The sequence below is a fragment of the Harmonia axyridis genome, chromosome 2, assembly GCF_914767665.1.
Source record: "Harmonia axyridis chromosome 2, icHarAxyr1.1, whole genome shotgun sequence".
Taxonomy (NCBI): Eukaryota; Metazoa; Arthropoda; class Insecta; order Coleoptera; family Coccinellidae; genus Harmonia; species Harmonia axyridis.
Genome location: NC_059502.1, coordinates 620759 through 635919, shown reverse-complemented (window position 1 = coordinate 635919; position 15161 = coordinate 620759). Strand labels below are relative to the sequence as shown.

At 36.3% G+C, this 15161-nt stretch overlaps 1 protein-coding gene across 6 annotated transcripts in view; it reads right to left on the bottom strand.

Moving 5' to 3' along the window:
• LOC123672046 (G-protein coupled receptor Mth2-like) overlaps positions 1-15161 on the bottom strand; it is a 54983-nt gene that overhangs the window by 19898 nt on the left and 19924 nt on the right. Inside the window, exon 1 of one of the 6 annotated variants that reach the window (XM_045606004.1) lies at positions 11444-12183. The exons of 3 other annotated variants lie outside the window; for them this stretch is intronic. In XM_045606004.1, coding sequence (XP_045461960.1) covers positions 11444-11993 — 550 coding nt within the window. In that variant the 5' untranslated portion in view covers positions 11994-12183. Of the gene's footprint in view, positions 1-1296; positions 1835-3845; positions 4393-11443; positions 12184-15161 lie in introns of those variants that run through there. 2 more of the 6 variants (XM_045606010.1, XM_045606009.1) reach the window with 2 other exon arrangements.

The following is a 15161-nucleotide window of genomic DNA, read 5'->3' as shown; positions in this document are numbered from 1 at the left end:
ACATTTTCGAATTGATGAATGTTGTTCTTGAAATATGACGAATGGAAAAAATCTAAAGGTGTCAAATCCGGACACCTTGGTCTGCGAATATTTCAATTATCTGAAGTTTACAGATTATCATAGATAGATACTTGGTTGATTTTCCAAGTAAAACTGAAAGTTTTGATGATTTCTATAGTTTGATAAGCAACTTATAACGGCTGTTTTTTTTCGAGGTATATAACTTTAAGTTGGCATTACTGTTCAAGATGGCGACCGATTTAACAGCTGTCAAGTGATTTATTCTCAATTTGGTTTGGCAATTCATCATGAATAGACTCACGCCTGAACAACGCTTGCGAATAGTGCAATTTTATTTCGAAAATAATGGTTCTGTTCGGAATACGTATCGCGCACTACGTCCATTTTATTTTGCTTAGCGATGAAGCGCACTTCTGGTTGAATGGCTACGTCAACAAACAAAACTGCCCCATTTGGAGTGAAGCTAATCCTCAAGTGTATGTCGAAACACCGTTACATCCAGAAAAACTGACTGTTTGGTGCCCTTTATGGGATGGTGGAATCATTAGTCCGTACTTCTTCAAAAACGATGATGGCCACAACGTTATAGTCAATGGTGATCGGTATAGAGCCATGATTACTAACTTTTTCATTCCTGGATTGAACAACCATGATGTCCAGGAGCTGTGGATCCAACAAGACGGCGCAACATGTCACACAGCTCGTGCCACAATCGATTTATTGAAAGACACGTTTGGCGACCGCCTAATTTCACGTTTTGGACCTGTGAATTGATGATGGAATAATCCATCGTTGTTTTATTGCAATTTAAAGTTCCATAGCTCTAAAAAAGCACCCTTCATATCATATAAAAATTTTTTGGAAAGGAAAGATAAGCAATTTCATTTGTTATAGCAATTATTATGGTTCACATCAAAAAACACAAGTTTGTATTATAACTTCAAAAATAATAGCAATAAAAAATAAATGATCACACCAATTATCCTACTGAAAGAAGTATCTATAGAATGTTTTTGTTTCATGGTTAAAGCTCCAGGAATAAAAGAGTTATGAGAACTTCATAATTCACGCAATTTTTCAATTTTCTCTTATAGCTTGAATTCCTGAGGCTACGATTTTCACCATATTGATTCTTTTAAAAACCGAGCCCGAAAATGTGTCAGTCATTTGTTTCATCTAAAAGGGATTCTGCGATCCCTTCACTACAACTATTATTCGATGAATATTCTTAATAAAAAAATTCTACGATCAAAAAAACCTCAAAAAAAAACTCACCTACTGACCTCAGAGTATCAGAAATTGGTTCCTTCTTATCGCCACAAACGTAGGCAATGAGCTGCCCGAAAATATCGTACTCGACACAAAAATCATAGGCGTCATAATGCCATATATGCCAGTGTATATAGATCTTCAAAGTGGCGTCCGCCTGTATATAAAACTTCTTGTGTACATCCAACTTTTCGCATCTCTTTATGTTGTAGGCGTTTGCGATCGAAATCTTCGAGATATCTGTTATATTGTCAACCGAATTTCTACCGACGTAAATCGGAATGTTCAAAGATTCAGAAAAATGCGGTATGTGAATACAGGTATGATTGAACAGGAAATCTTTAGGACAGCACTTTTTAACCGACGTATAGTTGTGGGCCGAATATTGAGCACTATTCTGAGCCTGTAACGAATCTAAATGACACACCAACGTGAGATACAGAAAAATCGCGAAACTTTCCGGTCGAGTATTCATCTTAGATAGCGGAGACGTATTTATGGCACATTTTCCGAAAGTGTTATTATTTTGGTATAGAGTAAACAGACATCGATCTCGAAATGTTGGGACTGGTGATGATAGGATTGTTGGTAATTCAATATGGCCAGAGCATCTGGTGGCTTTATCGGCTAATTGAATGAGATATAAACTGAATATATCGATATTTTATGTGTCGTTCATATCCACTTTTTCCAAGAACCTCGAAGGGTACTCGGATCTTCAACTCGACTGAGTGGTTGATGCGACTCGTTTGATTCTTATTATTTTTGGCATCAATTTGTTCGGCTAGATTGATATGGAATGGCTTATCATGCCGATCTTATATGATTAGAAAAATTGAAGAAGTTGATGAGGCAGACTATTTCTTTTTCGCATAGTAGAATTGAAAGATATCGATTTTTGGCAAGTTACAAGCGAAACAAATTGAAAGTTACTAAGGTACAGAAAAAAACACTGGCGATGACTCATGATTTGATCGATGAGGGTTCCTAAACTAGAAATACAAACGAAAATGGGGCAAACTTTATTATTAGAACAAAGATTCTTCCCGAATTCTTTTCTAGTAACCAAAAAAAATTCTGGCAGAAAAGAGCAAGTACTTTTCTGGAAAAAATTACACTCTGTAGATTTGTAAACGAAATTGGCATTTCATATAATGTGAACTCTAAATTGGTATATATGTGAAGGGTGTTTTTTTTAGAGCTATAGAACTTTAAATTGCAATAAAACAACGATGGATTATTCGATTGACATGAATTTTATTTATACGCAAGATAATCTTGTGGCATTACATTTCAAATATGATTTCTGGCATATGACCGCTACGGCTGGCTCGGATGTAGTCCAATTCTCGATGACTTTTTCCTACATTTGTGGCCGTATATCGGCAATAACACGGCGAATGTTGTCTTCCAAATGGTCAAGGGTTTGTGGCTTATCCGCATAGACCAATGACTTTACATAGCCCCACAGAAAGTAGTCTAGCGGTGTTAAATCACAAGATCTTGGAGGCCAATTCACAGGTCCAAAACGTGAAATTAGGCGGTCACCAAACGTGTCTTTCAATAAATCGATTGTGGCACGAGCTGTGTGACATGTTGCGCCGTCTTGTTGGAACCACAGCTCCTGGACATCATGGTTGTTCAATTCAGGAATGAAAAAGTTAGTAATCATTGCTCTATACCGATCACCATTGACTGTAACGTTCTGGCCATCATCGTTTTTGAAGAAGTACGGACCAATGATTCCACCAGCCCATAAAGCGCAACAAACAATCAGTTTTTCTGGATGTAAAGGTGTTTCGACATACACTTGAGGATTAGCTTCACTCCAAATGCGGCAGTTTTGTTTGTCGACGTAGCCATTCAACCAGAAGTGCGCTTCATCTCTAAAATGGACGTAGTGCGCGATACGTTTTCCGCACAAAACCATTATTTTCGAAATAAAATTGCACTATTTGCAAGCGTTGTTCAGCCGTGAGTCTATTCATGATGAATTGCCAAACCAAACTGAGAATAAATCACTTGACAGCTGTTAAATCGGTCGCCATCTTGAACAGAAATGCCAACTCAAAGTTATATATCTCGAAAAAAAAACACCCTATATATTCCAAATTTGAATTGGATATCTTGTGAAGAGCAGTTGTTATGAGAAAAAAAAACTTTGAAAAAAATCAAACTCAAACACCCTGTATTTCGGAAAGATAACATTTGTGGGCCCATATTTATAGGACTTGTTTTTCTTAAAATTATCATAGGAATCCGTCATTTTCGTTTGTACCTCCCTGTATGTAATATAAAGTGAATTCTTTTCAGTTTTAAAAATGGATCAAAGCCCGAAACATGATAATATAAACAACACAAATTCAAATAAACTGAAGCCGAATATTTTTGAGCGCTCGAGAAAAAATTATATAATAAATAATTCATATTTTTGGCTAAAAAACCCGTTAAAAAATTGAAGATGTCTGCTTATGAATCGCCCTGTATATCTTTCTGGATATTTGTAGATATGAAGTTCTCCATTTAATAATTGTTCATTTTAATATTTGACTCACCAACTAAAGTATATGGATTGATATTCTCCTCATCTTTCCTATAACACACTAAAGCCCTAAATATACCGTGGATGTAGTCTAGGCAAAAATCGTTCCTATCCACGGGATTCCGGAAAGATACAGCGTGTAGCCTCACATGCAACAAATCCACAAGATCCTTCTCACTATCCAGTTCTATCATAATCCTAGTTGAATTGGCCTTAGAGCAATGGTTTCCTATCTCTATTTCGAATGGAAGAATTACAAGTTCTATTCTAAATGCAGATAATCGTCCCGAATCTTGATTTTGGCATCTCCGATCCCTTATTTCTTCGCCAAAAGGACAGCATTTCCTCAAACTGGGAGCAGGACTGTTAAAATTTAAATTCTGGTGGTCCACGGTGGGAGCCCTGTGGAACCTCCTGTCCTTGGTCAAGGTTCGGACCGGCATATTTTGACAGTAGACGGGCACAAAGGACATACACACTAGGATAAGTTCAATCCACATCCTTGATTTTTGGGTTCACATCGTTTTTTTGATCGATCTTTGCACAGATAATCACTATCGCGAATGACGATAATGGAGATTCTACGATAGGAAAAGCGATTTTAGTCAGATAAGTAGGTTATCTGATCGGTTTTGTAAAATGAAATTATCTACTTTTCGTTTTCCATATTGCAGGTATCCGTCTATTTGATTGTGACTAACAAGTGCAAAGGTCATCCTGGGTTTCTATGGGGTGTTGGAATTGTTTCGCTTCCGAGTAAAAAACTTGATTTCTACTCCTTCACCTCGATTAATTTAGGAAGTTCGGTTCACATCCATTGGCAGAGTTTTTGAATGAAACGATAAATAAGTGAATTTTGAAATTTTATTTCTCAGTAACTCCAAAAACACCGTTAGGATCGAATAGAAACTTGATATTCAGTTGCAAAATTTCAACATGGAAACCAATGCAAAATTTCTTGAGAATGGCTCCACTAAACACTGTTACATCCAGAAAAACTGACTGTTTGGTGCGCTTTATGGGCTGGTGGAATCATTGGTCCGTACTTCTTCAAAAACGATGATGGCCAGAACGTTACAGTCAATGGTGATCGGTATAGAGCCATGATTAATAACTTTTTCATTCCTGAATTGAACAACCATGATGTCCAGGAGCTGTGGTTTCAACAAGACGGCGCAACATGTCACACAGCTCGTGTCACAATCGATTTATTGAAAGACACGTTTGGTGACCGCCTAATTTCACGTTTTGGACCTGTGAATTGACCTCCAAGATCTTGTGATTTAACACCGCTAGACTACTATCTGTGGGGCTATGTAAAGTTATTGGTCTATGCGGATAAGCCACAAACCCTTGACCATTTGAAAGACAACATTCGCCGTGTTATTGCCGATATACGGCCACAAATGTTGGAAAAAGTCATCGAAAATTGGTCGTCCAGATTGGACTACATCCGAGCCAGCCGTGGCGGTCATATGCCAGAAATCATATTTAAAATGTAATGCCACAAGATTATCTTGCGGATAAATAAAATATTCATGTCAATCGAATAATCCATCGTTGTTTTATTGCAATTTAAAGTTTTATAGCTCTAAAAAAAACATCCTTTATAATAAAATATTTCATTGCAATATTCTATGCTTTGTGGGATGTCTCTCCAAATCAAAATTGAGCTGTCTCGACTAGGCTATTTTATGTGAGCCACCCTGTATAATCACTTGTCATCCAAACAAAATATAATAGCGTTCTGTTTCATAAAAGACTTACAAAAAAATGATTGGTGTGTAGTTTTTCAGATACTGCGAAATATTAATTATACATTTTTTTGAAAACATGTTGAGCCCTTTTTACGACATGGAAAGTAATAACTTAAACGCCTCCACAATGCTTCATCAGACATTTATCCTTTTCATATATCAAAATTCATTCACGCGATCCCAAAGCTTCAATAAACCAACCCAACTGAAATAATTTTCGAGTGGAAATTGGGTAACGAACTTTATTCCTGTTATTTTGGTTGCATACGTTTCTAGGAACACTCGGCTTTATCTATCATCGACTGATATTGTTTCCTAGCAGCTTAAAAATAATATACTTGTGGGATATCCCAGAACGAGTATAATTTCAATGAGTGTAAAATTATCAGGAATACTTCAAATTGGATCTAGCTTGCGTGCCGGTTATCAGGAATTTTTAAGCTTGGCGAGAGCGAGAAATTGAAAATAGAAGGTTAGAGTAAGAAAATTTCGTTTGAATTTATTCGAGCGGTTTTTTTTTTCTTGAAAATCGATTTGATGGAATGAGTAGTAAATTCTTTACAATGTATTACCATGACGTTTTGTGAAGGGTGTTTTTTTTAGAGCTATAGAACTTTAAATTACAATAAAACAACGATGGATTATTCGATTGACATGAATTTTATTCATCCGCAAGATAATCTTGTGGTATTACATTTTAAATATGATTTCTGGCATATGACCTCCACGGTTGGCTCGGATGCAGTCCAATCTGGACGTCCAATTTTCGATGACTTTTTCCAACATTTGTGGCCGTATATCGGCAATAACACGGCGAATGTTGTCTTCCAAATGGTCAAGGGTTTGTGGCTTATCCGAATAGACCAATGACTTTACATAGCCCCACAGAAAGTAGTCTAGCGGTGTTAAATCACAAGATCTTGGAGGCCAATTCACAGGTCCAAAACGTGAAATTAGGCGGTCACCAAACGTGTCTTTCAATAAATCGATTGTGACACGAGCTGTGTGACATGTTGCGCCGTCTTGTTGGAACCACAGCTCCTGGACATCATGGTAGTTCAATTCAGGAATGAAAAAGTTAGTAATCATGGCTCTATACCGATCACCATTGACTGTAACGTTCTGGCCATCATCATTTTTGAAGAAGTACGGACCAATGATTCCACCAGCCCATAAAGCGCACCAAACAGTCAGTTTTTCTGGATGTAACGGTGTTTCGACATACACTTTAGGATTAGCTTCACTCCAAATGCGGTAGTTTTGTTTGTTGGCGTAGCCATTTAACCAGAAGTGCGCTTCATCGCTAAACAAAATAAAATGGACGTAGTGCGCGATACGTATTCCGCACAGAACCATTATTTTCGAAATAAAATTCCACTATTTGCAAGCGTTGTTCAAACGTGAGTCTATTCATGATGAATTGCCAAACCAAACTGAGAATAAATCACTTAACAGCTGTTAAATCGGTCGCTATCTTGAACAGTAATGCCAACTTAAAGTTATATACCTCGAAAAAAAACACCTTATAGTTGGTAGAATTTTCAATTTGTGTATTTTTTCGATATAAACACTCGAACTTAATCAAAAACTACTGCAAAATGTACAAATTATTTTCACCACCTAACAAAATATTGAATAATGATAATTAAATCTCATAATGTTTCAAATTTTGCTCATATGAAAATAATACCAATAGAGATAAAAAATTTTCTGCTTAAATTTTCTCAAATTATTGTTTTTCCATATACAAATCTTAAAAAAAAAATGGATGTCATAAATCCCTGTATGCATCGTTCAAAGTTTGTGCATCCGCCATTTTGTGTTCTTTTTTTTTATAGCAAACGAGTTCAAGGTAAAGTGATTTAAATTCAGTAGAGATGAAAATAATTTTTCGCAAAATAATAAATTGTTTTCTAATTTCAGCTGTTCTCGCTTAAGCTATTGATAAGATGATCTTGACCTGATCTCAATACACATTTATACAATTGAGATGCTACTCGAGATTCATCTGATCAAACTCTCATTTCACTGGAATTAATAACTTATTTAACGACTGTATCATTGATTATCATGATCATTCATCTCCTTTGTTCATCAACCCCAAAAGTGTCTGGTCCTGAAAAATGTGGGTGAAATGGTTCAGCCATGATAATTAATTCTTTCTTGGATACCTAATCACGAAAGTTTCGAATCCAATGCACCCTTATGGTAAATGTCATATTATTCGAGCAAATCAATGAAAAATGGACCAATAAGTGTAATATGAAAACTTCTAACTGACAAACTTTTAATATTTCCTGAAGGGCGAACATCGGAAATATTAAAAAAAAAATCAATTAACGAAATTTACACCATAACATCATAAGAAGCCTTGAATTGATCCGGGGAATAACAGAAATCTGATTTCAGAAATCCCCAGAATTCCAATGAAAGCGTTCAAAAACAAATGAAAAAAATGCTAACGGTGGAGGGTTTCCATATTGGAATAAAATGTAAATTCCTTAACTTTATTGATTCTAAACAGGTTCAGTTGGCAAATATCTGGAATTCTCTTGCATAAATGTAAACTTGATTTGTTATTCAAATCGTGGGATGATCGTAGACAAATCGATTTTATTTTTAGCTGTACAGATACCCACTTAATTTATAATGTACGCGATGAAGATTCTCAATTTAGCTTCTAATTTTTTCTGCAATAACTTGTTCGGGATGATGTCACAACTCACAAGTTACGTTTTTGACAGTAACCCAATCGTATATTTCGAGAAATCTCAACACTTGGTAATGGAGAAATTTTTGGGTATTGTAAACTATTATTTATGAGTTTGAGGAAAAATTTCGAATATTTTTAGTTTTCTGAAAAATATGTTGCTCTGATAATAACGGGTGTTTTTTTTCGAGGTATATAACTTTAAGTTGGCATTACTGTTCAAGGTGCTGACCGATTTAACAGCTGTCAAGTGATTTATTCTCAGTTTGGTTTGGCAATTCATCATGAATAGATTCACGCGTGATACGTATCGCGCACTATGTCCATTTCATTTTGTTTAGAGATGAAGCGCACTTCTGGTTGAATGGCTACGTCAACAAACAAAACTGCCGCATTTGGAGTGAAGCTAATCCTCGAGTGTATGTCGAAACACCGTTACATCCAGAAAAACTGACTGTTTGGTGCGCTTTATGGGCTGGTGGAATCATTGGTCCGTACTTCTTCAAAAACGATGATGGCCAGAACGTTACAGTCAATGGTGATCGGTATAGAGCCATTATTACTAACTTTTTCATTCCTGAATTGAACAACCATGATGTCCAAGAGCTGTGGTTCCATTATGTCACACAGCTCGTGCCACAATTGATTTATTGAAAGACACGTTTGGTGACCGCCTAATTTCACGTTTTGGACCTGTGAATTGGCCTCCAAGATCTTGTGATTTAACACCGCTAAACTACTTTCTGTGGGGCTATGTAAAGTCATTGGTATATGCGGATAAGCCACAAACCCTTGACCATTTGGAAGACACCATTCCCCGTGTTATTGCCGATATACGGCAACAATTGTTCGAAAAATTCATCGAAAATTGGTCGTCCAGATTGGACTACATCCGAGCCAGCCGTGGCGGTCATATGCCAGAAATCATATTTAAAATGTAATGCCACAAGATTATCTTGCGGATAAATAAAATTCATGTCAATCGAATAATCCATCGTTGTTTTATTGCAATTTAAAGTTCTATAGTTCTAAAAAAAACACCCTTTAGTCAATGAAAAAGAGTTTTCCATTAAAAACATCATGATAGAAAAAAAATAAATAAAATATATTTTTAGATGAATCAATCGATGTTTATTTCGTTGTTTAGGAAAGGTATTCCATTGAACGATACCAGCCAAATGGCACATTTTCTGCTGTTTATCCTCGATAATTCCACGAATTCCATCTTTGAGCTATCGAATCGATTGTAGAGCATTGTTATAGACTCTTACGTGGCCTCAAAAAGTCTATAGGTGTTAAATCTCAAGATCTCTGTGGCTAATTGTGATATTCGAGGAATCACACGACCAGACAACTATTCTTGCAAAATTACAATTGTTTAGTTGTAGAACTGAGTTTTCGTCAACATTACTGGCTAAAAAATTTAATTTCTTCAATTTTGGCCAAAAATTCTCTGATCTCTTACGTTGAAAGTCTGTTAAAATAATTCAAACCAAATCGTATATGATTCACCGTATGTAAATGACACTTATTTATGATCGTTTGTTTTTTATCGACTATCTATGTTTGAAGATCCTTAGTTAGAGATCTATTTGTATGGCGTAGAAGCTTTCTATGATTTTCGTAACTGTTGAAATTAAGTTTTATCAATTCCATTCAAATAATCCATTGAAAAAAAAGAGGTACTTTGTTTTCGTATTTTAATTGAAAGACCTAAAGAATAAACTATGACTGTATCTTGTATTTACTCGAATATCTTTGAATATTTAATGAGCAATTACCGTCGGAAGATTGGATGATAAATTAATGTTAGATAACAAAAAGTTAGTCAACAAAAAGACCCATTAACACCTCTCGGTTCTTTTCATGCAATCTTTTCTAATTAGCAAAAGTTAGCTTAACTAAAATATGCAAGTGACACTCTCGGAAATGAAGTATGAACAAATAAAATATCTTTTAAAATAGGATTTTTCAACCGCCACTTCCAATTCCTCATATCCAGTGAAAATCGAAAACTGTTATTTGTTTTCAAATCCTAAATGACAAAAAATTTGCTTATTATAGCTGTACTATAAATATATTGATATTTGTGACAAAAAAAATCTGTCATGTGTTTTTTTTCGTTTGGGACCCGATACAAAAAGAAAACATCTGAACTCTAATACATATCGAAAAATATCTGATAGGTATTATAAAATGCATCAAGGAAATAATAAATACGCATTATGATGTTTTTTTTCATATAAACGGCATATCATATTTACGAAAAACAAGCATAAGAAATTTTCTGTCACGATTTGAACGAGGAATTCAAAAATGATTTTCAGCATGAAATATCTCAGTGGCGTACTATTTTTCTTTAAAAAAAGACATTACCCGTTCGCGTCGATGATGAACATTAAATTCACGAAAAGTATATATATTAAATTCAACGGAAGTATATATTAAACTGTCATTATTTCACGCAAAATAACTCCCTGAAATTTGTCACACTTATTCACTAACACGCTGTATACCTCCATTCACTAACACGGGCAATTAATCATTCTATATCATCAAATCTCTTATTGTACAACCATAAATTATGCGTTGTCAATTGTTATTCAAGTTCCAAACCACTATTTCCAAACTTGTGATAAAAAAATTCAGAATATTTCAACACCCACTCTGAAGCTTCGATATTTTATAATAACCGTGTATTACGTTTAAAAATTATAAACTTTGGTTGTTGTTTCAAATTTTCAGAAAATATGGGATTTATTCGATATTTACTTGATTGAAATTTATTTTAAATCGAAAATAAAATGGCAGTTTTTCCACTTTTTAATTCTATAAATTGCAATTTTTTCTTAGACTTTTCAGATTTAACAGTTTTAATAATCATTAAAAATATAAAATTTGAAGGAGCTACTAAGCAGCGAAACAATTGTAATTTATAGAATAAAAAAGAGTAAATAACTGTAATTTTATTTTCGATTTACTCTAAATATGATTTCTGATTACCCGAAATTTATCTCGCTTTCCTAAAAATATTCCCCATTCATCGAACGACACTGAATTACTCCAGCTCTAAAGAAAAACCCTAGACCTGGCAACACTGCGACCAAACAACCTAACCTCCAAACACCACCTGTCACCACCTACCGATCGAGTTGACAATCTTCTTCGCCTCCGTAGTGACGCATATGATGGAAGTCAGCTTCCCTCTCACGAAATCCACGCAAAAATTCCTTTCGTCCAGGGACATTTCAAGGACCTCCAACCTTCCTCCCTTAAGATCCTTCTTCAGATCCCCATAGATCACCGAATTGGCGGTGCCGCAGATGAAACCGGCGTGGAAGATCTTGTAGTCCCCCAGGTGTCTGTTCTCCCTCACGGAGGCGGCCATGCGTTCCCTCTGGTTCGTCGGAGAAGGCTTGCAGACCCTGTCCAGGCCTTGTTTCGAAGGGTACTCCCCGTACCTGCAGCATTTCCTGAGGCACTGAGTCACGTCGCAGATGCAGCCCCAGCTTACGCCGTCATCGTCGACGTAATAATTGTCCTGCTCGTAACGCACGTCGTCTTTTACGATCGCGTATCCGAGACGAACACCATCCGAAATGTCCTGGACCAGGTCACCTTTGACACACGCGTGGCATGCTGCTGGAGTCGCCAGCGCGAGAAAAACTAGGCTAAACACCTTTAAGCGACGCATACTGAATGAGTAAACGAAGGATCGACTCCCAAAGATTGACTCATTGAAGATTAGATAAGATTCGGCTCGTTTCTAGCATCTCGATGCGCGCTTAAACAGCCGGATAGGATTGTTTTGTTGAGGTAAACACCAGGTTGTTCGATGCCGGAGACTGTTAAGTGATGGGATTTCTTTCGGGGACTGTGGAAGGCGACTGATGTACTCTATCTGTGAGGGAACAAAGGAAACACGAGTTAAAATTAGCTGGTGTATCCGGAAGGTTCGGAAAGAACCGATTCGAGAATCGTTTCTTGCGTATACAGGGTCGTTCAAGTATTAAAACCGGATATTTGCGTGAGTAAGCGTTTTTTTTTGTGAAGTGAAGATTCTGGTCAATTTTATTCACAGAGCGAATTCTTGGCTGTACGCAGTGCCGGATCTAGGTGGCGGCAAACCGGTGACCTTGACCCGGGCGCATTTTTCCGTTTCCTATAGGTCTATCGCAACTAGGTGTTTTAATCTCTAATTCATTAGAAAACGGATATGCGCGAGACAACTCGGTCCCCTTTGAGGTATAACACGACAATTGAAAAGTACCTGGTCTACCATAGTAAAACACATTTTTTCGGCAAAATTCGTTATTATTATTCAACATAGTTGCCTTCGAGGGCGATACAGCGATTATAGCGATCTTCCAACTTTTCGATACCATTTTTCTAGTACGACTTGTCTTTCGCTTCAAAATAGGCATCAGTTTCGGCGATTACTTCTTCGCTGGCGCTAAATTTCTTTCCAGCGACCATTCTTTTGAGGCCTGAAAACAGGAAAATGTCGCTGGGGGCCAGATCTGGCGAATACGGTGGATGCAGAAGCAATTTGAAGCCGAATTTATGCAATTTTGCCATTGTTTCCATTGATTTGTGACACGGCGCATTGTCTTAATGAAACAGCACATTTTTTTATTCAAATGGGGCAGTTTTTTAACGATTTCATCCTTTAAACGATCCAATAATGCTATATAATAAGCGCTGTTGATGGTCTGGCCCTTTTGGAGGTAATCAATGAATATCAGACTAGAAACTTTTCAATTGATCTAATATGCGCTTAAAAATTTGAGCATATACACCTATACTGTTATGTTTATATGTTTTAAATGACAATTTTCAATTTTTTTTTGAGATCAGACATATTTTAGTTGGGTTTTCATTCAATTTCTCAATTACTCTCTCTCAGTTAATTGATTCTGCATTGATAATTGGTTAGATCATTAGGTATTTTATTTCTCCTCACGATAAATTGGCAACACAATTTGATTTTTTATTCTTTTATGAATAGCTGGTTCATGCACAAATACAAAATAGTATTCGATATTGGGATTTCAACAACTATAAAATGGTATAGGTATGATGGTATGAATGTAAATGAAAGCTGGCATTCATACTGAACGAGGTACTTGGTGCAAAGTTATTCGAATATCTAATTTTTGAGAATCCTAATTATTATTCTCTGTACCTATAGAAATTTTATTGAATAATTTAAAACAAAATTTGCCCCAAATAATAATTGACCAGTCTAAACGTTTTTCAGAAGTCTTACTAAAGGAAATACTCGGCTGAAATGTTTTTTATGGGTCACTATTTACCTAAAGGGTGGTTAAAAAGAAGGATAATATTGTTTACATCACGCATTTTACTTGACGGCAAAGAGAAAACACTAATAGGTAAGTTTCCGGTGAAGATCAATATTGGCGTATAGATAAACAAAGCAAAAATGTTATTGAAGCGGTATTAATCATCATGTTAGACATGAAACTATAAAGTCGTTCACAAACATGAGTTCGGCTGAAATTTTGTGTCATCAATAAAATGACTAATATAAATTATAGTAAAGGGTGTTTTTTTCGAGGTATATAACTTTAAGTTGGCATTACTGTTCAAGATGGCGACCGATTTAACAGCTGTTAAGTGATTTATTCTCAGTTTGGTTTGGCAATTCATCATGAATAGACTCACGCCTGAACAACGCTTGCAAATAGTGCAATTTAATTTCGAAAATAATGGTTCTGTGCGGAATACGCATCGCGCACTACGTCCATTTTATTTTGTTTAGCGATGAAGTGCACTTCTGGGTGAATGGCTACATCAATAAACAAAACTGCCGCATTTGGAGTGAAGCTAATCCTCAAGTGTATGTCGAAACACCGTTACATCCAGAAAAACTGACTGTTTGGTGCGCTTTATGGGCTGGTTTAATCATTGGTCCGTACTTCTTCAAAAACGATGATGGCCAGAACGTTACAGTCAATGGTGATCGGTATAGAGCCATGATTACTAACTTTTTCATTCCTGAATTGAACAACCATGATGTCCAGGAGCTGTGGTTCCAACAAGACGGCGCAACACGTCACACAACCCGTGCCCAATCGATTTATTGAAAGACACGTTTGGTGACTGCCTAATTTCACGTTTTGGACCTGTGAATTGGCCTCCAAGATCTTGTGATTCAACACCGCTAGACTACTTTCTGTGGGGCTATGTAAAGTCATTGGTCTATGCGGATAAGCCACAAACCCTTGACCATTTGGAAGACAAAATTCGCCCTGTTATTGCCGATATACGGCCACAAATGTTGGAAAAAGTCATCGAAAATTGGACGTCCAGATTGGACTACATCCGAGCCAGCCGTGGCGGTCATATGCTAGAAATCATATTTAAAATGTAATGCCACAAGATTATCTTGCGGATAAATAAAATTCATGTCAATCGAATAATCCATCGTTGTTTCATTGCAATTTAAAGTTCTATAGCTCTGAAACAAACACCCTTTATAATATCCAACAATCAAGTAACGAATTTCCCGAAGAAAATATGAATTATTCGCATGAATATGCAACGAAATCCTGAACTGTACGTTCTGTGTATACGCTGTGTGTTTAACGAAGGCCAGATATCACTCAACAATAAATCAAATGAATCATTATTAATCAGCAGCATATGTTCCTAATTTTTCTCAAATAAACAGTTTTTCGATTTTGACGTATATGATATTCAACAGAACGTCGGTGCGTGTTTTGAACGTTACCAAAACTTGCTTATTTTTCCCGTGAAATATTGAAGCGATATTCCAAATCGACCCAATTATTTTGAGCCCGTGAATTTTCGCAAATATTTTAATGGGGATGCCGTAATC